This window comes from Haliaeetus albicilla, chromosome Z (assembly GCF_947461875.1).
Source record: "Haliaeetus albicilla chromosome Z, bHalAlb1.1, whole genome shotgun sequence".
Taxonomy (NCBI): domain Eukaryota; kingdom Metazoa; phylum Chordata; class Aves; order Accipitriformes; family Accipitridae; genus Haliaeetus; species Haliaeetus albicilla.
Genome location: NC_091516.1, coordinates 41330964 through 41353471, shown reverse-complemented (window position 1 = coordinate 41353471; position 22508 = coordinate 41330964). Strand labels below are relative to the sequence as shown.

The 22508-nt window shown below is 44.4% G+C and overlaps 1 protein-coding gene across 6 annotated transcripts in view; it reads right to left on the bottom strand.

Moving 5' to 3' along the window:
- Window positions 1–22508, bottom strand: part of ABCA1 (ATP binding cassette subfamily A member 1) — a 384145-nt gene that overhangs the window by 325206 nt on the left and 36431 nt on the right. For all 6 annotated transcript variants that reach the window (XR_011323420.1, XM_069777312.1, XM_069777317.1 and 3 more), the window contains 3 exons: window positions 12893–13014; window positions 9397–9588; window positions 1896–1982 (listed from right to left, as the gene is read on the bottom strand). Coding sequence is in view for 5 of the 6 variants with exons in the window: in XM_069777312.1 (XP_069633413.1) it covers window positions 1896–1982; window positions 9397–9588; window positions 12893–13014 (401 nt within the window). In the remaining variant the exon portion in view is untranslated. The remainder of the gene's footprint in view (window positions 1–1895; window positions 1983–9396; window positions 9589–12892; window positions 13015–22508) is intronic.

Below are 22508 nucleotides of genomic sequence, written 5' to 3'. Positions count from 1 at the left end.
ATTAGCAAATACATTTTTACACATAATTTTAAAACAGTTTGAGCAAGGAGCTTTGTTTCATCTTTGGCACCAGCAACTTTACTATTAACATGCAGAGCTGCTCTGTTCACACCACTGGAAGCAAGTACCTCATGTGTGAAGGGTTACTGAGCTATTTCTTCTCCCAGACATCAGACCTGGCTCCGTTAAGTGTTTCTTAATAGTTGCCCTTGCTCTCGGTATTTAATGTGCTCTCCTAGGTTGATTTAAAGAGCCCAGGGACACAGATCCAATCAATCCCCATACTCCGAGAAAAGTTTTGTTCAGACCATTCTCTAATTAAAATTCTTTGCTAGAAAGGCTCCTAGACATGGCACAAACAAGAGTTCTCTCCACCCCCCCAAGCTGCTGCCCTTCGAAACAAGGGAACAAGTCCCTCCTTTCACACAGAAATCAGCCTGCCAGACAATAAGAAGTAACTTTCGGTCAAGCCATCTGGAGCAGCTCATGCTGTACACAGAGGAAAAAGCTGCCTTTGTTTGCACAGCAACAGGGCAGAATAAAAGGTAGTCCTACCCAAAACAGCTGCCAAGCAAAAGGCACATTACCCTGGGACATTTTCAGCCACATCAGCAAACTGAGTATCACATGGTTTCAATTATTTTTATCCCAGACAAGAAAAAAAGGCAAGCTTAAGTGATGTAACGGGAAACAGCTGTAATCAAACTCTGAAGGGCAGCCTCCCTGCTAGCAGCAAGAGCTCTGCCATGGTCTTAACCAAAGCTGATCCTGGAATCATCTTAATTTCACAGTAAATGGGACCTGGCAGCAGGCTGTGGGACTTGGGGAGGGGTGCGTGCCAGGAATTGTTGGCTGGCATGGACCTGGCTCCTGGCAGCTGCCCCTCCGTGGGAGAGGAGTGAATGCTAACCTGAAGTGACCCGTTCTTTGTGCGTGCTCTCAGAGGTTACTGCCGTTCACGGCTCTGAGCCCTCTCACTCCAGCGCAAAGGCGGAAGACTAGCAAAGGGGAGGAGGACGAGGCAGCATTGTTTAGTTTAGATGGTTGTGATTTCTGCTTCAGGGAGAGAATGTTTTTGCCTAGTAGCAGCACTTCAAAGTCAGAGCCAGCCAAAAAGCAACTAAGTTAAGTTTCTGGCTCAACCCCCCCCCCCCCCCCCCTTTTTGACTTCTGACTCATGCTAGGCACGCAGGGCTTTCTTCTTAATCCATCATTTCACCTGCAAAAACAAATACTTGTCATCTCTATAATCTCACTTTGCCTGGGCAAATTGCTATTTATGTTTTGCCAGAGCTTTTCTCAGCCAGTGTTGTGATGCCATTGCACTTAGTGCCCCACAAGGACCAGAAAACAACCTCTGCCCCAAAAAGCTAGTTAGACAAAAAGCAAACAGTAGCCTACAGTTACTAAATTAGATTAGAACAGCCACAACATCTCTTCTACATGCCATACCCTCACCACACCCAGAGACCAGTAGATACAACCAAGTGGCTGGCAACCGAGTGAAAAAACTAGAAAGAAGACAAACCTCCACATGCAGTTTGAAAGGCACTGCGAGGCAGCAGATGTATTATTGCAAGCCCAACAATTGTGCCACTGCTAAGGCTGCAAACCCCACAGAAAATGTCTCAATTCCTGCTCCTCCCATGAGGACCAGATCTTTAGCCACACATCTGATAAACTCCTATTGTGTTTCTAACTTAAAGTGCCAAGGGGTTACGAAGTGTGTGCTGCCTCTGACACAGGGAGAACTGCTGTAGTATGGGGGAAGTTTCAAAACAAGCCAGGGATTTGACTTTGAGTTGCACCAAGGAGACTCGTGCTTCTTGTACTCGGTTGCAGACCAAGAGAGCAACCACGGTGATGTGTCCTCCTGACACAGAGGCACTCCTTACCTCTTTAAAAAGCTTCCCAAGGCTCTCTCTCAAAGCTTCCACCGTTTCTGACAGATCCTCCAAGGAGGAATTGAAAGAAAGTCGTCTCTGCAGGAAGAGAGAAAAGGAAACCAGAAATCACTGCAAGGCACCAGTGAAGAAATTAAACTCTTGTAAACATTCTTGTAAAGAGTAGTAAGGATTCTTTACATGGCAAAGTGCTTGATAGGGAAGGGAAAGCTGGCTTTCTGTGCATCCTTGAGCTTAAAATACCCTAGGCTTCAGTGCCCCATAACATGAGGGCGACACCCCTTTCCTTCCTCACAGGTTAGGTACACAGAGGCCATAACCAGAACATCCCAGTAAAATGCTATATGCACGCACGTACACTTACAGTGCCAAGGATGGCTTGCATTCCAGGTCACGAAACAAGCACAGCCTACAGGATAGCACGTGGACAGACCTGAAATCCTGCAAGCCAGTGCTAAGAAGGGGATGCAAAGTCTGTACAAGGGAGGAAAAGACCACTTGGTAGACACAAGCTTTCAGTGGGACTCCAAAGATCCCAGCTCAGATATGGAGAACTCCTCCTGCAGTGTACATCATATTCATCACTCAAGTCCTCCTACCAGGCCTTGACGTTCTTTATCTAAACCAAGGGTGTATTTCAAAACAACCAGCTTCCATGAAACAGTTGACACTCACCATCATCACAGGGGAAAGACTGACAGACTTCCCGAAGTGGAAAGCATAGCTTTCAGGAAAGTATTTGCTCTAGCAGGGGGGCACACTGAAGACAACTCCTTGTTTCCAGTTGCTCTACATGTAACTGGTGGGCCTGGGTTTTGGTTTGTTGGATTCTGTTTCCCTTCTGTTCACATATCTGGATTATCTTGCATTGGAAACATTTGGACACAGTCCTTGTTTCAAGGGAATGAAGATTAAAATAACTTCCTAAGATTTCACATTAGCAGCTACACATCGCAGCATTTGAAAGCATGCTAAAGTTACAGCATTGTGACACACAGAAGACCAGCCAGGGCTGTTGATATTGGCACACTTTTGGGCTGAAGGTTTTCATCTTCACATCTCTCCTGGGCAACTTCTGGAAGCAAACTCTGGAGGCTTTCACTTCTTCTAGTTAATTTGCTGGAGGGTGATAAGACCTGGTCAGTGCCCGCTGGTGTAAATGGGCACTTTTCCACTCATCTGTTGGGGCATTTAAGACACAGCTAACTTTTCTGAGTGCACAGCTAGTGCCTGCTCCAAAGCCAGCTGCAAATTCAGGGAGGGTGTCTCTAACCTCTATGGATTTGTACTAAGAACAGTCCTTCAGGTTTGGGTAAAGCAAAATACATCACTAGGGCTAGAAGAAAAGCAGTTCAAACTCCCTACAGTCTAAGATCTTCAAGACGTATTTAAAGAAATATAGTCAGCAAATATCAAAGCTACATAGCCGTACTACCACTTTAGCAACAAGACAAGATAGAAAGTCCTAGGTTCACGCGTAACAGTAGACATGGTTGTTCTGCTCCATGTACCTCATCAAGCTCTACACACATTTGTGTTGTTTACTCTATTCAGAGGTGATTCAGGGACAGGGTAGATGAAGAAGAGTTTTCTGATGATACTAATTGGTTCAGAACAGTGAAAAGTCAAAAGCCAATTGCAAAGGATTAGTGAAAGGCCTCAAGCTGACACACTGTTATAAAGTGCCAGACAAAATTCAGTGCTGCAAAGTAAAGTACTTAGGGAAAAGACAGTTCTACCTTAAGATACCCTTTGATGGCTCTGAACTAGCTGCTGCTACTCAGAAAGGGAGATCTTAGAATTACAGTGATAAGACAGATCAACACCAGTATAAATCCACAGTGCAATCCTGGTTCTCAAGTACTGTGTGCAGTTTTGGGTCCTCCATCTCTGAAGGAACAAAAGTACAGAAAAAGGCCACAAGTATGATTCAAGATAAGAATGGCTTCCGAAGGAAGAACAATAGACCATAGTTCTTCCAGTGGGACCTGTAATGGCAAATAGAGGTTATGACAGAGGTCTGTAGAATTACAAGTGGGATGGAGAATAGGAACAGGGAAATGATTGCTCACTGTGCCTCGTCATCCAGGACTAGAGGGCTTCCAGTGAAAAGATCAATTTAAAACAAACTAAAGGAGCTACTTCACACACAACTTAGTAAAAATGGGAGAAATTCAGTAGATGCTATGCAATGCTGAAGGTACTGAAAGTTAATGTGGGTTTGAGAAAGGCTTAGAAAAATTCATTAAAGGAAGAAAGCTTACCAAGTGTTATTAAACACCAACATCCCAGCTGTAGCTGAGAAAGTCTGAGTTGCAAGCTGCTGAAGAACAGAAGTTACATCAAAGAAATGTTACTATATACTTACCCCATGCCTCTATTCTTTCACATGCTTCCATTATGGGCCACAGCTGGACTAGCACTTGGGGGACACTGAGCTGAACAGAACTTTGGTCTGACCCAGTACACAAGTCTTAGGTGATTCAAGGAGTTTGCAAACCTTACCCTGAAACAGGAGGAGAACCCACCTATCCCACCACGCTGACCTTTCTTCCCTAACAAATGCACAGCACTCCAAGTTGATTTCTCACCAGAACTTGCAATGATACCATTGCTATGGAGGGAATTTTGCTTTCTTTACCACCACCCTTTGCACCCTAAAGCCCACTCAGGGAGCCTCTCAAAAGTCGTATCTCCAGAGACAATGACAAAAATCAGTCACAAGTAGCCAGTCATCTTTGTACAGATGAGCATGTCATGAATTTCCCTGAAAAATAACTCTTTGCAGTGGCTCATTAAGTATTTCATTACATTCATAAGAGCCCTCTAGATTCAGGGCAGCTCCAGTAAAATTGGTCCCACTGTGAGAGCATCTTTTGTAGGTGTCTGCACTACCACTTCTGGGAGCAGCTGGGGGGGGAAGGCAGTGAGACATTTTCTGGTGAAATGCTGCAAAAACATCACCTATTTGTTCTAGGCACACGGGGGGAAAGACAAAGTTCTAGCAGGTTTTGAACAGAGCTGCCCTGTATAATTACTGTGTTAGTGGCTGGCAAGTCATGCTTTCATCTAGTCTTATCTTTTGGAGAAGCCAACACCATAAAACTCTTCAGGTACAGATTGCACTGAGCAGACTCTGTGTGCTTGTATGTGCATACTACAAGACTCAAAACAGAGACAAATACTTGAGATGACTAGAGTTGACTGCACCAAGCCTTGAATAAGTCCACCTGTCAACTCCTGCTAGAAGGGATGGACAACTGTTTCTTTAACATGCAGGAGGATGCATGAGTTCAAAGTGTTGGGAGGTCATAAGAAAATTCAGCCACTGTCAGCTAACTGTTTCTGCTTAGTAAGACCACTCTGACATGTAATAACTGTTTCAAAGCAAACAACTTCATACTGATCTTAGCAGAAACTTTACACTGAACTTTGCAGAAAAATCATGTGCTTTAAGCTTCTGCTTTTGTTTCCTGGGAGTGGAAGTCCTGAAGTACAGCTGCTTAAAGGCATGATATCATTGTGCTTGACTGAAAACACTCTCAAAAGAGCAAGGAAAGCCAGAAGTTCAGTTGCAGCATGTATTTATGTTAAGATGCCTTTTCTAAAGCTATCTTTTAACTGGAATGCATTTATTATTCAACGCTTAGTTCATGCTGACCATATGACAAAACCCCCACCCATATTACAAAGGGAGAAAAAACAATTGGATTTTCATGTGCTCACCCACACTCCTTCGATGACCACTATAGTACACAAGCCACAACATATTAATGGCTTATTACAGACCCACACCACTGGAAGTGAGTGTGGCAAAGCCATTCTTAGGCAGCACTGCAAAGATGAAATCCCACAGGACCAATTTGAATTGTCTTTGTCATTTAACCTTCACCCCAAATCATTTTCAAAACGGGACATTTGCAGAGGGAAAGCTGTCCCACAGACAGGTATTTTTATGATATAAAACAGTCCCCACCACTCACAACACCAGTCCAGTGGGACACGTCTGACTTGCTGCCAATTGCTCTTACTAACCAGGGATGCCTGTAACCTTTCCCAAACTGTGTAGTTCTTCCATGGGACAACTGCTATCCTAGCACAGGGAGAAAGCTGAGAAGGAAATTTGTGTGCACGCAATCAGAGGTACTGTTTTTGCTGTTGTTCTCAAACCAGCTTCTCCTGCCTCACAGTCTCATGGAATATGCCCAGTGCAAGGCAAACCTCAAGAAGAGGAGATGCATCCACAAGAGCTTGTACAAGATGTCCTACACGACGCTGTACTTATTGTTGGCCAAAAGCTTCAGAGAATGGATGAAGATTAAGACGTGTGTCCTGGAAAAGGGAATTTGGCTTTTTGAAACACTTGTTGCTTCTACTGGAGTGAATACTCAGTCAAGACAGCAAGCTGATCCTCTGCCTTGGTGCTGTGTGATCACTTCCTGATATTCTGCTGGGTTTTGATCTAAACAGCCTACTCCAAACAGGTTCTTACATAAGAAAGAATAAGGAGACGCACTTTAATCTCCCTACCATGCCTCTATGTCCTTGGCTCTGTTTTCTCATCCTACAGAGCAGGCTAAATTGAAGTCACACAAAGTATCAGTGGCAGAGCTAGAAATCCTAGTGGAAAATGTTAATTAGAAGTCCTTCTTTGTCTTAACTGTACTAATGCACTTCAGGAGACACTCAAGCTGTTCTGGATAGAACTGTGTAAAGAGAAGTGTTTATTTTTTGCCTTTCTTTTTAAAAAACCCCTTTCTTAACAGTGCTATGACATTTAGAGCTCATGCATTTCACCATGCACGCACTTTAATTTCCTTTTTTAAACTGTGCTCTGTCCATAATTTGCTAATAATTACTGTTTTGTTGCGAGTTACCGAGATCACTTACAGTTTCCCTCAGACTGCAAATGCACAAACACTTCAAGCTGGCAGAGCCAGGTGTTGATGTCAGGGCGATCTCAGCCCACACACATGCACACTGACCACTGCCTTCTCAATCTTGCACCCTCCCCTCCATGTTTCAGCACAAGTGTTTGTGTAAGCACACAATCAGGTCACTCACTTTTAATCCGGATCAACTGCATGACGTAATTTCCCCCATTGTCTTGCAGAGGGAACAACAAACATGAATGCACAGGGGCAGGAACAAGCAGGTGGATGCTGACCTGAGACTTCTGTATTAAGATAGCTCAACAAACTATAGCCACTCTACTGCCCAGATACTTGAGTGGCAAACCTCCCATTTTACTATTCAAGCCCTTGGTGCTGAATTTACACAGTTCTTGCACACAGTTGCAAGTCCTTTTCACCCCAATTGTATTGGCCTTATCATATTAAGATGTTGCCTCTCCATAAATCACAGAATGCTGCAACCAGTGGAGCCCAGGTCCCATTACATTAGCCAAAAACCTGCCTCTGAATTGCTGCTGTACCTGCATTTGATTTGACCCTTACTTTTACTTACTGAAATACCATGCTGTAAAGCTGATAAAGGGAAATAAGCAAAAAAATTAAAAATAAATCTCTAGCCATATTGTTGGCATTGGTTTACAGAGTCTGTAGTAAATATGGTGCATGCTATTTTCAGTGTGTATGTCCAAGATTTGACCCACAGTGCCTTTAATTACAAGCTACGTCAAAAGCCTCCTTTGTTCATGAACATAAAGTTCCCTCTTTGTTCAAACATGTTACTGCAGGTCAAGGCACTTCTTAGCCTTTAAAGACACTAAGTTTCAAACGTGTTGGTCCTGATCCTAGAGTTAATTTATTCATCTTGCCTGGCCCCGTTGAAGCCAGTTGGTTTTTATTTCACTCACTGATGCATTACAGCAGCTTAACTAGAGGGTAGCCTGTGACATTTTTCCAAGGAAAACTGTGGACCTTTACAAGACAGCGTACAATACACAGCAGGTTTAGAACTACTGGCTTCTGGACTCAAGCTTTTTTTCCTTTGAAGCCAAGGTCATGAGCTAGCTTCTCAGAAGTCCCCCAAAATTGCACATTATGTCTTAATCTAGTTTGCTATTGCCAAGTGGCACAAAGTGGCTTATGACTACTTTCTTTCACTAACAAACAATACAGATGTAACAACACAGGTACAGTTAGTACCAGCTTCTGTCAGCTTCTGTACAGCTGCACAGACTTCTATAAATGAGAGAAGCAAGACCGAGTCTCCAGAGGGACAAGAGGACCAATACTGAGTTGTACTATAGCTGGCTATTTTCATCCCCTTCGGTCCCCAGAATGATTTTAAGTAAATACATGCATATACATCTAACTGAACACAAGAAACTGCTTACAGCCATTCTTTTTCAAAGAGCCCATCTTTGTTACTGGGACAATTTTAGTGCTGTTACCTCATCTCTTAACGCTTATGATTATCTTGCTCTTCCAGCAGGAAAGAAAAAATGCAGATGGAGGGCACGTGGAAAACAGATGATGAGCTGTGGAGAGAAGTAACTGACCACTATGTATTGCACAGAAGAGTAATATGATTCCAGTACTTGATAATGACCCTCTTTGACTGGGGACAAAGCCAAGCAAGTGGTACATGACTTTCAGTCCTGACAGGCTCATCAAATCTGGAAACTCACACAGCCAAAGTGTTTATTTCTTCCACAGCAGACAATGCAGTGTTTGTTTTAGTGGATAACAGAGTGTGTTCTGTGGTCCCTTCTTCTCTCTACTGATATTTCCAGCACTAACTTCCTCAAACTTTTGTATATTACTAGATATTGCAGACTTATAACAAAGCATCACTGGGTTTCCCTACATAAACAGCTAAGTCTGCTCCAGTCTCCAATCACGCCCTAAATAATGTATTTTCCTGAAGTTCAATGAATTCTTGCTTTGAAATCCTTTCAGTTGGTCAATCTGTGAAACAGGGCTTTAAAACTTGACTCTGCTTTGTATGAGTTAAACCTGCTCAAAGGTTGTAGCTTGCCACTGGCTAGAAACTTTCTAGGGAAAAGCATAAAAGTCTCCTTTCATGTAAGACACAAAATTTGTTATCACCTAGACAAAATTAACCACTCATAACATTTCCAGATAGAGGTAAGAGGGCATCCTTCTCTACAGGTTGCACAGTACTCAGTGGCCCCATGGTAAGGGCAGAGGGTGATGGTTTCAGCACTAGGCACAGGCCAGTCTAACATCTGGGTTCATTCCAGCCAAGACACAACATCTGACCAAAACAGAGACAACCAAGAGCCTATTTCTTACTATGCAGCATAAATACTTTCGTCTTGACAAAGTGCACTGCAGACCACACACATTTATGCTCCGCAAGTGCCACACTGCAACAGGAAGGGTAAGAATGACAGGAAGAAGCAATGTTGTTCATGCTCCAGTGATAAAGACCATCCTTCTTTTTTCTTACTGCCAATGAACAGTTCACTCCCGAAATCCAGGCATGAGTTCCTAGACTGAAAGCCCTAGAAAATGTCACTGTGTCAACGATAGCCTCTCACAGGTGGGACCAGCATACTCACCTGAAGGGGCTTCAAAGGATTCAGGTTAGCACGGAAGGCTTGTTCAGCTGCATGGAGTTTTCCCTTTGGCAAGGTGCAAATGTAGGCTTCAGAGTCCATGGCCACTGTCTGATTTTGGATTGTAAGAAATTCAGACAGTGTTGAGCTATTACAGAGATCTCGCAGTCGCATTCGGTAACCAGACACAATGACCTGGAAAAGCAGGGAAAGCATGTAAGTCTCCTTTCACATAAGATTTATAGCACAAAATTTGTTATCACCTAGACAAACTTAAGCACTCGTAACATTTCCAGATAGAGGTAAGAGGGCATCCTTCTCTACAGGTTGCACAGCCCCGACCCATGCGGAACTCAATTCCAAGAAAAACATTTCCCTGCTGAGTACATGGAGAAGTCCTGGGGGAGGCAGGTCTCTCTCCACTTCTCCACAAACATGCACAGAGCAGCAGCAATCTGGTCCTCCACAGCAGCCATTTCCTCCAACCAAGGGTACACGCATTGCCTAATCTTCAGTCTTCTGGGAACTGAGCCACAGAGACAAAACAAGGCTTGCAAACAGACCCAAGTCTGGCAAATGTATGTGAAGGGCAAGAGACTTACGTCCCAAACTCTTTAGATGTATCTGCCAGACAAGTTTTCTGTGCTGTTCTGGATCAGGATCACCTTATCCCTTAGCTCTGAAGTATCTACTAACTGCTGAGCAAAACATTTTGCAGTGTTTTGGGGTAGATAATGTGAAAAAAAGAAATATTTTACTGGCTGCAACAAACAAGAGATAAGATCCTGGAGTCTTCTTTCACAAATGTAATTTTACTTAAGGTGATGGTTTGCTTGTCAAGAATGTTTCCTAATCCACCTTATCAAACAAATGCATAAAATCCATCTGAATTATCACCAGTCCCTTTCAGACCTGATAGCCTAGTTTCTTTTAATAAGGTCAGTTACAGGATTTAGGTTTGCTGAACAGCAAACAGGTACATGTCAAACAGATGCACTCTTCGTAAAGGTGATAAACACAAGGAAAATCCAAAGTCTTCCATTGGAAAGAATTTTTTGTTTGCCTTGGGGCTAAACAGAGGGAACAATTTTATTGTAAATGCACAAGTAACAACGGCTTTACACTTCATTTCTTCTTTCTGTTCTTTTGTAGTACCCAGCATGCTTTGCCCAACTTCCAGCAATAAATAAAGAGGATTGATCTAAATCCCAGAAGAGTTAACAGTTCCTGAATCACACTGGTAAGTATGAAAATCTTCTCATCTCTCAAAACCAAAAGGGCATCAATAATCCATGGGAAAAAGCACACTATGTTCAGAAAACAAGCAGATGGAAGTTACAGGAGAGCGAAGAGATTTATAATGCAATACCTGTGCAAACCTTTAACTTTAGTCTGCACCCATATGCCAAAAATAGGATGTTTCCATGCTGCATGCTCAGCTGAATAAACCGGATAGCTCTCCTTCTGAGCACACCTGCCACTGTTGGCGAAACACAAGGTTGAGCCATTCTGCCCCAGGAAGCAACATGCCCATCAAGACATGACTTTGGTCATTTTTATGTATTTGCACTGCATTCAGTATGCTGAATACACGACCCTGCTTGGCATGTGGGAGTACTGTCATTACAGTAACACCAGTGAACAACAGTCCCAGCTCCTTGCTGATTTCAGTTCCTTACTCGCTTGCAAATCCTAACTTTTGGGCTTGTTGAACAACCACAGGACACTAACAGACTGCAGCAGAAGGCTGTATTTGCTGTGAGAGGTTTGCATACTCTAAATAGGCCCTTCTATATGACCTTGTGAATGAAGCTGTGACCCACTCATACAGTCAGAGACCAAACAACTAATGTCTATTAATACAGCAGTCACCGTGCAGCTCAGTAGTGAGGTCAGATGTCCACGCCAGATCTCCAGCAAAATCAAAGGGGTCCATTTTGTGAGTCAGACAAAGTCATCCTGCAGGAAGAGAGTGCTCTGCCTCTCAGTTATTATCTGTATTAGAAAAGTGCTCAAAGAAAGATCTGGTGGGCCGCTGTGCTCCTCTGTTGCTTTGTTTAGCTCTTCCTGCCATCCCAGAGCACAAACCACTGTTAAGACTAAACAGCATCACTCCTGGTGTACTGGCAAAATCAGCGCAAGAATTCCACAGACAAAGAACAAAGCTTAAAGCATTTGAGGAAAAACTAGCCAACTGATTACCCCTTCACCACCCTTCAGACACCTTATGTAGGTTAAAGCTAGGCTTTTCTTCCCCTTCCACTGGCTTTGCCATAGACAACTGATATAATATGGCAGACATGCAACATAAGGGCAGAGCTAGCTTTTTGCCTCTTGGAAAATCTTTCTGCCTTTCCACCAGCTTAGGGAGAACAACTATGTTGTTGTTGCTGAAGCCTTCTGGTTATCCTTGCAGAACTATCCGTAGCACGATTCTGTTTTAACCTAGCATGAATTTCAGGCAAATTAGTTTCAAGTAAAGTAAAACTTGCAGTCTACAGTGGGTAAGAATTTTTTTTCCACTTTACTTTTTTTAGTAGAACATATCCTTAACTTGTAGGATTAATTATCAAACTGCACTAAAACAGATGGCTTAACAGAATTCACTAAAGAACCAGACAATGTGTGCGAAGGGGGACAGTACTTGTAACTACGTGAAAACAGAGTCTGAAAGAACTATTAATCAACTCCACTTCAAAGAAAAGATCTGATCTGAAGTTGGGAAGCAGAATAGATTTCCTCCTCCTTTTGCACTTCACCTTTTGCACTGTCTTAAGAGGACCACAGGTCTTCCTTTGAAGCCTGAAGCAACCAATTCTAACTTCTGCATTAGAAAGGAAGCTGGTGGACTAATTCATCCAGCCTAGCAAAACACTTGTTCTGAGCTTGACAATGGCAGACAGTCATCCCAAGACACTGTCACCACTGTCTATGCTTACAAAGGCAATCATGGGAGCACCCAGGAGTTTCACTTGAGATCAGGACTCTCTTTGTACTACATAATATACAAGTTTACTGTCTGTCTTGAAGAGCTGGCCACAAACTGAAAAGCATTCCTCCTTCCACTGCACAGGAATCTAAGGCAGAGCAACACAGAGAAACCCTACTCCAGTCCATGCTGAGTGACCAATCAACCACCCCATTTTTATTTATAATCAAAGTAAAACAGTTTGAACAGCACTAGCAACTTAACTAATGTTTTACTTGGGTTAAAAACAAACAAACAAAAAACAGGAAAGAAGGAATTTAATTTAGCCTGAAGGGTACTAGGCTATTTTCTTACGCAGATCAAAACATTTGCACGTGGGTGTCAGTGTCCTTTTACAGCTTACAACCAAAGACAGTAAATTGAGGGCAAGAGGGAAGAGAGAAGCAGGGATTACATTTTCCCATGTTTGTACAACACCTTGCACAGAGGGGTCCTGCACTGTGGATCTTGGCACCGTGGTTAAACAAACAATATACAAGCATTATGTTAATGGTTGAAAGTGCTCTTTACCTGCTGGAGGTTGACCTCTGCGTCCAGTAGCTCCTCTACTGCGGAGGATGGCATGGACACATTATGATGGAGGAAGTCTGAGAACGTTTCGTTGTCAACCAGGAAATCCCGAAGTTTCAAGTCTGGAAAGTGAAAAAACAAGCAACGTTCTGGTCAGGGCAAAGCTAAAGGGAAACTCATGTGAGAGCTCTGAACAGGAAAAGCAAAGCTGACCATATGCGGGAGAGGGAATTACATAAACCATAGCACAAAGGGAAAAGAAGAGCTACTGGCAAAGTGCTCTGAAACTTGGCAGCTTTCAGAGATATCAATCCCTGATGTCTTGATCTCACAAAAAGGAAAGGAAAAAAAAAAAAGAACCTTTGAAAACAACTCCCTTTAACATCACTACTTCAGCTCAATTTGCACACACATGCACAGAAGAAGAAAGGCACACCAAGTTACTCCCTTGAAGTGGGGGTGAAACCTACTCCAGCATTAGCCTTGCACAAAGGTTCAGCATCACTTAGTCCCTGTGATGTTACTGAACACACAACTGAGCTGGAGCATGGACCACTGAGTGATATACTAGCCTGTATTTAATTAATAGTAGATGTTACTCTACCATAAATTTTAGTCTGCCATATGCAGACACACAGATATGATACAGAATAGCATGCAGATCTAGGAAGCAATCAACCACAGGGCAAAATTTCTGCAAGTGCTTTTTTAATTCCACTTTCCTTCCCAAAAGTTTCACCTTCTGAAGCCATTGGTGTTTCAGCTCTTGGCTTTGAAACAAATTTGTACCTCCATCGCAGCAGAGGGGAACTGTCTGGAAATTATAATCCATTAACACTATTAAAGTTCACAAACCTGGAGCTTAAGCAACTGATCCTCACACCGTTTTGGGTTGTTTGGGGGTTTTTGAGAGAGAGAGAGGGGACAATTCTATCTTTACTATGCTTAAACAAGCAGCGATGAGAGCAGCTCTGCCAGGAGGAGCTGAGAGAGCAAGCCTCATGGGATTTACTGGGGCGAAGATTTCCGGGTTAAGCCAAGTCAACCAGCTAGGCGTCACACCGCTTCTTCTACTCTAGGAAGAGAGGATGCATCAGCCCACAGCCAACAGTGCAAACCAGTGAGCTCTAAAGGGAAAGTAACGCAAGGGAGACCCCAGAGTTTGTACCTTCCCTTTCCTACAGCAAAGGGCTGTAACAGAACTTCCCCCCCCCCCCCCCGCGTAGGTTTTTTGGTTTTTGTTTTGCTTAGCTCGGCCGCTGATACCCTCAAGAAAGTCCAACCCTCAGGAAAAAAAAAAAAAGAAGAAAAAAGAAAAAAAAGGAAAAAAGCAGCATGCTGGGGTCTCGGGGTGCCCCCGGCGGTAAGAGGGAGGCCGCCGGCCCGGGCTCCACTTCTGCTTCCGGGGGCGCGCGCGAGCCGCCTGGCCGCGGCGGGCTGGGGCGGGGGGGGGGAAGTGGGGGAAGCCACGCGCTCTGCTCGCGCGCAGGGGCTACTGACGGTCATTGCTCCCTCATCTACATATCCAGTTACAAATTCCCGGTTGCCTTTTTGTTCCACGCGAAAAAAAGTAAATCACACACCCTTCCCCCCACCCCCCCGCCGCGCGCTGAGGCGACGCGGAGGTTACTTCGGGGCAAAAGTCTCTCCCTCGCCCTCCTCCCTGCCCCCCGTCCCCCGCCGGACCCCCCCGCAGGACCCCCCAGCAATACACCGGGTTTGACCGTGCCCTGCAAACGCACCCGCTGTTCCCCGTCACCAAAACCAGACACCATCCCCTCTCCCAGCCCGCGGAAAGGCTGGAGAGCCGGCCCCTGCAATACCCCCCCCCAAAAAAACAAAACAAAACAAAAAACAACCAACCCCCCCCCCCCCCCCAAAAAAAAACCCCTAGACAACTCGTCCTTTTCTTCTTTCTAGCAGAGGCTAAAGCACCCTGCTTCACCGCAACTGGAAGAAAAATTCCCCCCCACCCTGATGCCTTGGTTACTTCCTAAATGCGCTGAACTCCCTAAACGCTTCTGCAGCTTGTTTATTTTTTGGTGAGATCATCAACAGTTCGGAAACTCGGATATACAAAGGGGTAGGTGGCTGAAGGCACACTGGCATGCAGAGATCAGATGTTTGCAAGCTTCTTCATTTAATCTGTCCCCATTTAAAATATTTTTCAAGCTCCTCTTAAAGGGCCCCACACCTTTTAAAAAAGTAACCAAGCAACAATTCTCCTACTCTCCTGTTCCCTCGTCGTTGTTTTGCTGTTGAGTTTCCCTAGGCTTTTTTGTTTGTTGGTTTGGGGTTTTTTTTGCCATACGGAAGCAGGATTTTCTTGGTAGGGGACATTTTCTACAGGTAATTCCAGGAAAGCAACCTGAACTACACTGGGATTCCTACTGGCTTGTCCATAACTGTAATGGGGAGTCACAAAGAGCCTGCCATCTTCCACTGCTGTAATTAATCAGCCCAGCATTAACAGGGCATTTCTCCCTTTCCTTTTTTGTCATGCTGAACCCTTTCAGACTTGCTTAGCACTAGAATTTGCTGAAAATCAAAGCTGCCTTCCAAGGCAACTCCTACAAACATCTGAAGGAGTTTTCATCATCATTTGGAGGAAAACATGAAGGGAACAGAACATAAAGTTACCAAAACTGCTGGTGGCACAATGCTTGGCTTCCAACCAGCTGGTCATGAACCCGTGCTCACTGATCATAACCCTTGTCTGCCCAAGACCACACATGGAAGCTCTGAGGGACCAAGGGACCAATTCCCAATGCCATGGTCCTGCTGCAGTGCCCTAAGCAAACAGCCAGCCTTTCTTACCGTGCATTTTCTCCCCCACCCCATCTGGTCCTACTTCCAGCACTTGTGGCTGAGTGTCTTACGCAATCTCCCTCAATTGTGGAGGCATGCATAATAACTTGCACACGAAACCACAGAAAAGCACTAAACACTGCAATCAGTCTGAATTCCTGCCCTGGATACTTCAAAAAGACAAGAGTTAATAGAGGTTTCCTCTTGAAAATAGCCATTCTCCTCCAAGACTGCTTGCCCACTAGGGCCTAAGGAAATACAAGAACATTAGTTAAAAGAGCTCCTCCAAAAATAGAAAACAAAAGAAACAGGCGAATCTTTTGAAGGCTAATACTAAGCTTACCTAAGAATGCAAACATTTGGAGTGGAAGAACACATTTTACAATCAGAGGCCTACTACTGCAATATTTTCCTGCCATAAAAGCTCAGACACGCTATCAGATTACTCAAAAAACATGAGGCAAAATATGTCAGCTCAAATGTGATTTAACTCATGCATCTTTTCTCACCCTTGAGATTGACCAAGAACATTGGTATGGTCAGCGATCACAAGCCGGCTGGCACAGAGCAATGCAGCTGCAGTGTCTGGACAGCATATCGGAGAGAAGTTTCTCCATATACTTTTGCTGATGTAGACGTGCAGCCTCCCCTTCCCTCCTCCCTTTAGCTTCAACACAAAACCAGGGGAGCCACAGTCCTGCAAGCTCCCCTCACCACCACCACAGGGTACAGCCTCCTGGTCGAAACCTCAGGTCCCAGCAACTGAGACAAGCCCCACACACAAATGTGGAGATGAACTTGAGGTCAGACTGAGCAACCAGACTCAAAGACAGTCAGATTGGATGTGAACCATCTCACCGATTCAGTGATGGGGTGAACATCTGCAGAACAAATACTGAGGTAGCTTGTCCTCGTGGTAGGCTACTTCTACAGTTTCAGTCCTGACCCCAAGGGAGCAAAAGCAGAACAGCAGAGAACATAAACAGAGGCTTTGCTTATAAAACCATGCAAATAACCCCCAGCAGGCCCAGTGGGGCTGAAATGCTTTTGTTCTGCCTAGCTCCAGCTCGGGCACCATACGTCAACAAAGCAGGAGACACTTCCCATCCACATGAAACATGCAGGAAAACAGAAGTCCATTTCCCACACGGGGCAGGGAGAAAGGTCCTCCCTACAGTCACGTAAGGAAGCCTCCAGCAGAACCAAGAGCTCCCAGAGCTGGAGGTCTTGTGCCTTAACCACAAAACTGTCCTTCCTGTCTGAAGTCACAGGTCAGGATTAGACAATCACACAGGGCGGCATTTCACAGATACTGACTTCATGAAAGGCACAGCTGTCCTTTGTTTCCACACAGTTCAAACCCACATTGGGGGCTGAATTCTGGGCATGGAAACCAGAAATTCATGATTTTCAGATTGCAGAGCATCTCCTACAGGATTACACAGTCGTTTAAATCTTGTAAGATTTACATTGTCCTGACAGCTCAACCTTTTCCATCACCTTCATGCCTGAGCAGAGAGGCTGGTCATTCCTTGCTTGAGAATCAAATCATTGTGACAACAGAAAAAAAAACCCCAAACCTACTCAAGGAGCTCAAGACATCCACATGAATTAGCAAAGAAAAACAGAACCTCCACACTTGCTACATTATTGGTTAAATCGAACAGTAAACCAAAAATATTTAATTATAAATAACAGCAAGTCGGTGCTATGTGGGGTCTCCGTTCCATGCAGATCAGAACTGGAACAGTGATTGCGCAGTGAAGAAAGTGTCCATAGTTCATACGTTCTCCACAGCCAGAGATTTTTAGCATCCTCCTTCTAGAAACATATCTCCAATTACTTTCACAAGCTCAAAAGGTGGCTCAATGTGGGAAAGAGCAAGAGAAACCACAGCTGGAAACCAGTTTTAATTTTCTGATCTTACTACAAGTATAACCATGACAGGTGCCGCAATAAGCAGTGACCACTTCCAGCAATACTGGGAAGATCCACAGACAACTGGGACAAAAAAGCCTGTGGGGACAGGTTACAGAGCAAGACTGTTCTCCTCAATATTCTCCGCCATCCTTTCTTGCTTCACTTGGAAGCACAGAGAGCTCATACTTTCCTCCAGAAATTTAGTTGTGCAGTGTCTTTTAAAATTAAACAATAGGGTAGAAAAACAAAACCCCACGGAAATTGTGGCTGCAGTTTTCATATCCTGAATGCTGCCTTCTAAAAATAAAAGGCACGCAAGTGGTATTTCAACATATCTCAATCCACCGTAGAGTACAAAGCTCACCAGGTCTGACTTCAATTTGTGGGGTTTCTGCACAAAGGGTTTGTGTCCATAATCTACAGAAAGCCAGACTTTCAGCCAATTTCAAACTAACAAGCTCAGTGAAAACAACGTGACAGTCAGATCTACTGTTTACTTCCCAGCTTCACATGCTGTAAGTCCCCTACAGGGAACTGGGTGAAGGAAGGGGGAGAAGGGGATTCATGCCTTAAGTTAATCCAGAAGCTAAGAGGAAAGCAGGGCAGTGTGTCCCATCTACAAACATGACTATCTTCAGGGGATTTCACTCCCTAATGATGGAACACACAAGGCAGAAAACAATTATGCTTTTCTCCATATATCCATTGCAGTTGGAGGATTTACTAGCCTTTGGCTATGCATGTATTCCTCACAGCCGAGCATCAAGGCAACTCACAGGGGAACCCAATCATTTTCACAACAGTAGCGTTAAGACGTCACAGCAAGATGAAACAGTGAGACAGGATGGAGCATGAAAAGCTTTAGCTTTGCTCTTTAGAGTCAGGCAGGTTTCCACAAGTGTCCGAGGGGGACAAGAAAGACGAGTGGGTTCCCAGAACAATACGGTCAGAGGCACCTGTCTCCACCAGTTAACAGAAGGAGCAAAGCAAGGAAGAGTGGCAAGTGAGCAAATAAGGCATTTTCTTCTCCCTGCACAAAGAGTTCAGATTCACAGCTCCCAGTTCTACACTCGGGTAAAACCACACTTCTACAGCAAGGGAGGTGGGTGTGCACCACCTCTGTAGTGCTCTCGCACGAGGGCAGTAACTCAAGACACCCACACCAGCCTGACAGCAACAGCTAGCTGTCAAGCCTGTGCAACACTGCTCCACAGCACCTCGGCACGACCGGAGGAGAAGGTCATGAGGCTCCCCGGTCACACAGGCCTGCTTCACACAGGGCATCACTTGTTCACTGGTCATGCTCCCAGCAACAGGAGTTTTTGCAAGACACAAGCACATGAAGAGGCTGAAGCTGAGACCAAGAGCTGGAGCTCCTTGCCTTAGCTTTTAGCAAACCCTCACACAGCTAGAGGACCAGGGCAGGCAAACCAAGTGCTGCTGCAGAATTACCTCCTACACTGGAATTTTGTGTTAATTTTTCAATGAAGTATCTGGGAAGTATTCCTCAGGAATACATGACAGGTGCACTTGAACACCTCAGATGATTTTCACACTCATTACCCATCTCTGTGATTTATAGACAAAAGGTGTCCGAAGCTACTTCCCATAAAAATGGGCTTCCAAAGAAGTTCTGCAGTGGAACCAAAGACTGAATTACTTGTGAATTGACAATCACCCACAGGAAACAGTGATCTCCTAAAGTTGAAGCCTGTTAACAGCATTGTACCCTACTGAGCCAATGACCCCAATCTACACTGTGAAAAGCAAGCCTTTCAGTTGGGCCAGGGCTGGACTCAGCAAGGCAGCAAATTTTTATCTGTCCTCATTATATTCCTAACTTGGGACATCACATCCAGAAAGCATGATAAAATAACATTGTTTTAAGGTGTGTTTTTTTAAAGTGATTACTATGTTTTCCTTTTCCTATAAGGCACGCTTCCCCCTGCGTGGGAGGAATAGCTCTCAGAGCTGCCTGTATCCCTGTTGATACTGGCAGGAGCCAAAACCGTCCTCTGAACAAGCTGGACAGCCGTACCCTGATTTGCTGGCAAGAAATCAAGCAGCTCAGCAGGCCTGTTGGGCAGGATCAGCTAGTGTAAAAATACAAGCCTAATTTGCTTGCAGTTGAAATGCTGTTGCTTCTGTAGCCATGGCTTGACCTGTTTTTATGGTAGGCTACACAGCTCTCTGCTCTGTGTCCATCAGGCATGTAACAGTGCTGCCTCTGCAGACATTAGATAATACCCAAGTGAGCACCCACTTAACCAGAGCCCATCATCTTCATATACTTGCCATGCCAAATAACGATCTGAGTAGAGAGGAGGCAGCCTGCCATCCATCTCCAGTAGCTAGGATCTCTCCTGGGATAAAGGGAAACATTGCGCAACAGGCCCAGTCCATCTCTCTTATCTTGGGACTGCAGACACTGGGACCATCTCCATTCCTCTACAAGTCATCATTTTTGCTCAGAAGAGCTTTAAAAATAGTGACCAGAGCAATCACCCTGGCAGAAAGCACAGCTGACAGCATGTACTGGAGCATATGCAACAGACCAGCCCTTGGCTAGCCTTCACTCAGGGCTGTGTTGGCTTCGAGAATGCAGAGCCCATTTAAGCTGGCTGAGATCCCACCTCCAACCTGCATGGAAATTCAGCAGCAAACACAAGGCTCGTACCTGTCTTTGGGTAGTAGTACTTTAAGTCCTAAATGCCATCAGCGTCCATGTGTATCTGTGTCCCCCTGTATGACACACAGGACAGCAGAAAGACTCTGCATCAGAAAGCAGAGACAAAAGGCACAGAAGCAAAAGCCACAGGCTGGTCACCAGCAGTCCTGCCAGCAAACGCGGCCTGCAGAGCTGTCTGCGAAGGGACGCGCCCAACCATCTCCCTAGGCCCTGTGTAACACCGCAGAAGAGATATTCTCGCACCTTCCCCTGCTGCAAGCCAAATTCTGTTATCAGCACAGACAACTGTGAAACACAGCTTGCCAATGAAAAAAAAGAGAAAAATTTATTCAGGCTTCTAACAGTGCAAAAAATGAAGTAGGCTCAAAGTAAACATCCTAAGTGTCTTTGCTGTATTGCTTTAAGAAGCTAATCCTGAGCAGACCTCCAAATCACGTGACAGTTATAACTGGTTGAAAATTCTCCTGCTAATTTTCACAGAACAAGGACAAACTGCAAATTTCTTAGCCTTTGCATTGGCTCGTCAGCCACAGAGATGACAGATCTCAGATCCAGCTAGATATAACACTTCATTATTGCAACAAAATTATTTTCAGGAGTGGTATACAAAACACATTTAGGTCCTGTACAGGGTATGGAGAAGGTCTCTAAAGGTCAAATCCAGCTCAGAGAGAGAGAAGTGCATCTAAAGAGGCAGCAAATAACGGTTTGCTGTTAAGATTAGATTTTGACTGCACTAGGAACATTATGCCCTGGATAATACACAGAATTTAGATGTTTCAAAACATCAACTCAAGACACAATAAAATACATTAAAAAAAATCAATAGACGGACTGGAAACCAAATGCCATGGGCACATCCAGCCACATATCACTATTCTAATGGCAAACTCTGGTGTGACCATACAAGGAATGACATTATGCTACTAAAAAGCACGGAGCTAAGCAGAAGTTAAAAGCATAAGCTGTGACCAAGTAGGACCCCATCTAGAATTCCTTGTACTTGAGCAAGCGACCTTGAATTCAGTGGAAATTCAAGTCACAGGAAAAAGCAGGACTAGACATTTTAATCAAATGACCATTACTAACAGCAGAAAGGTTTTCATGAGCTGGCTACATGAGCATGCATCTGGGTGACCGCTGGTTCAAAAGCAAACAGAAGACACCTCTATCAGAACCATTTCAAAGCCCCAAAACAAGCAGGCAGAACTACCCCACCAGTATCATGCTACTCAAAACTCAGCACCAGCCATCCAGTTTGAAAGACTTCCCCCACAAAACTGGCATGAGTAATGATGAACCTCAAGCAAGACTGCACGCAGAGCTGCCCGGGATGAAAGCACCCTTACTGTTCTGTACTTACATTTGTTTCGCCTTACATAGAAAGGCTGATGACAAGAGAAAAAGCCACCCCTCCCTTGGGTGTGAAGCCTCACTCCGCCACTGCTCCCTTCCTCTCACTCAGCACAGATTTGAGGAACCCGACTCACATCTGACTTTTACAGTTTAACACGATATCAAGTCTGCAGTCGGCAGATCATAGTGGCTCTTGTTTCCCCTACGTTCAGGAAAACCTGTCACTTCTGGATTTAGTGCCAAGTCCTAATCTAATGCCCCTCATCTAGCACACAACAACAGAAGCCACCTCCAGAACAAAGGGTTAAACCGATCCAACAGGTAGCAAAAAATGCTAAAGATTAACAAGGATAAGCCAATCATTAAAGTCCAATTAGTTTAAGCAGAAACACTCTCTACTTATGCTGAAAACATACCTACATCTAAATTATTTCAACCTCCCATGATTGCTCCCTATGTTTCAATTTCATTGGCCATTGGAAAGTTATGGCTTATGGATAGTAGTTTGGTTTTGCTTTTGAGACTCAAGTCCAAAGGAAGGGGTGGGGGGAGAATAATCAAGCTTCAGTGCTGAAAGGAAAGATTATGTTTTCTCCATCTCGTTTAGGGCAACTTTGCAACCATTCAGTCCCTTCATTAGTATAAATCAGACTATTGAGCAGCAGCACTTCAAAACAGTTGAAGAACTTTCTCTCTTTGGGAAAGACTGCAAAGCAGATGCTTAGTAGATACGTATTGCCCAAATTCACAGTCGTGGCTAGAGATCATGCCTCTTGTATCCTAAGTGTGACACTATACCACTGTTTACTTCGGGATGTTCCCAACAGTCCCTGCCTTGGTAGT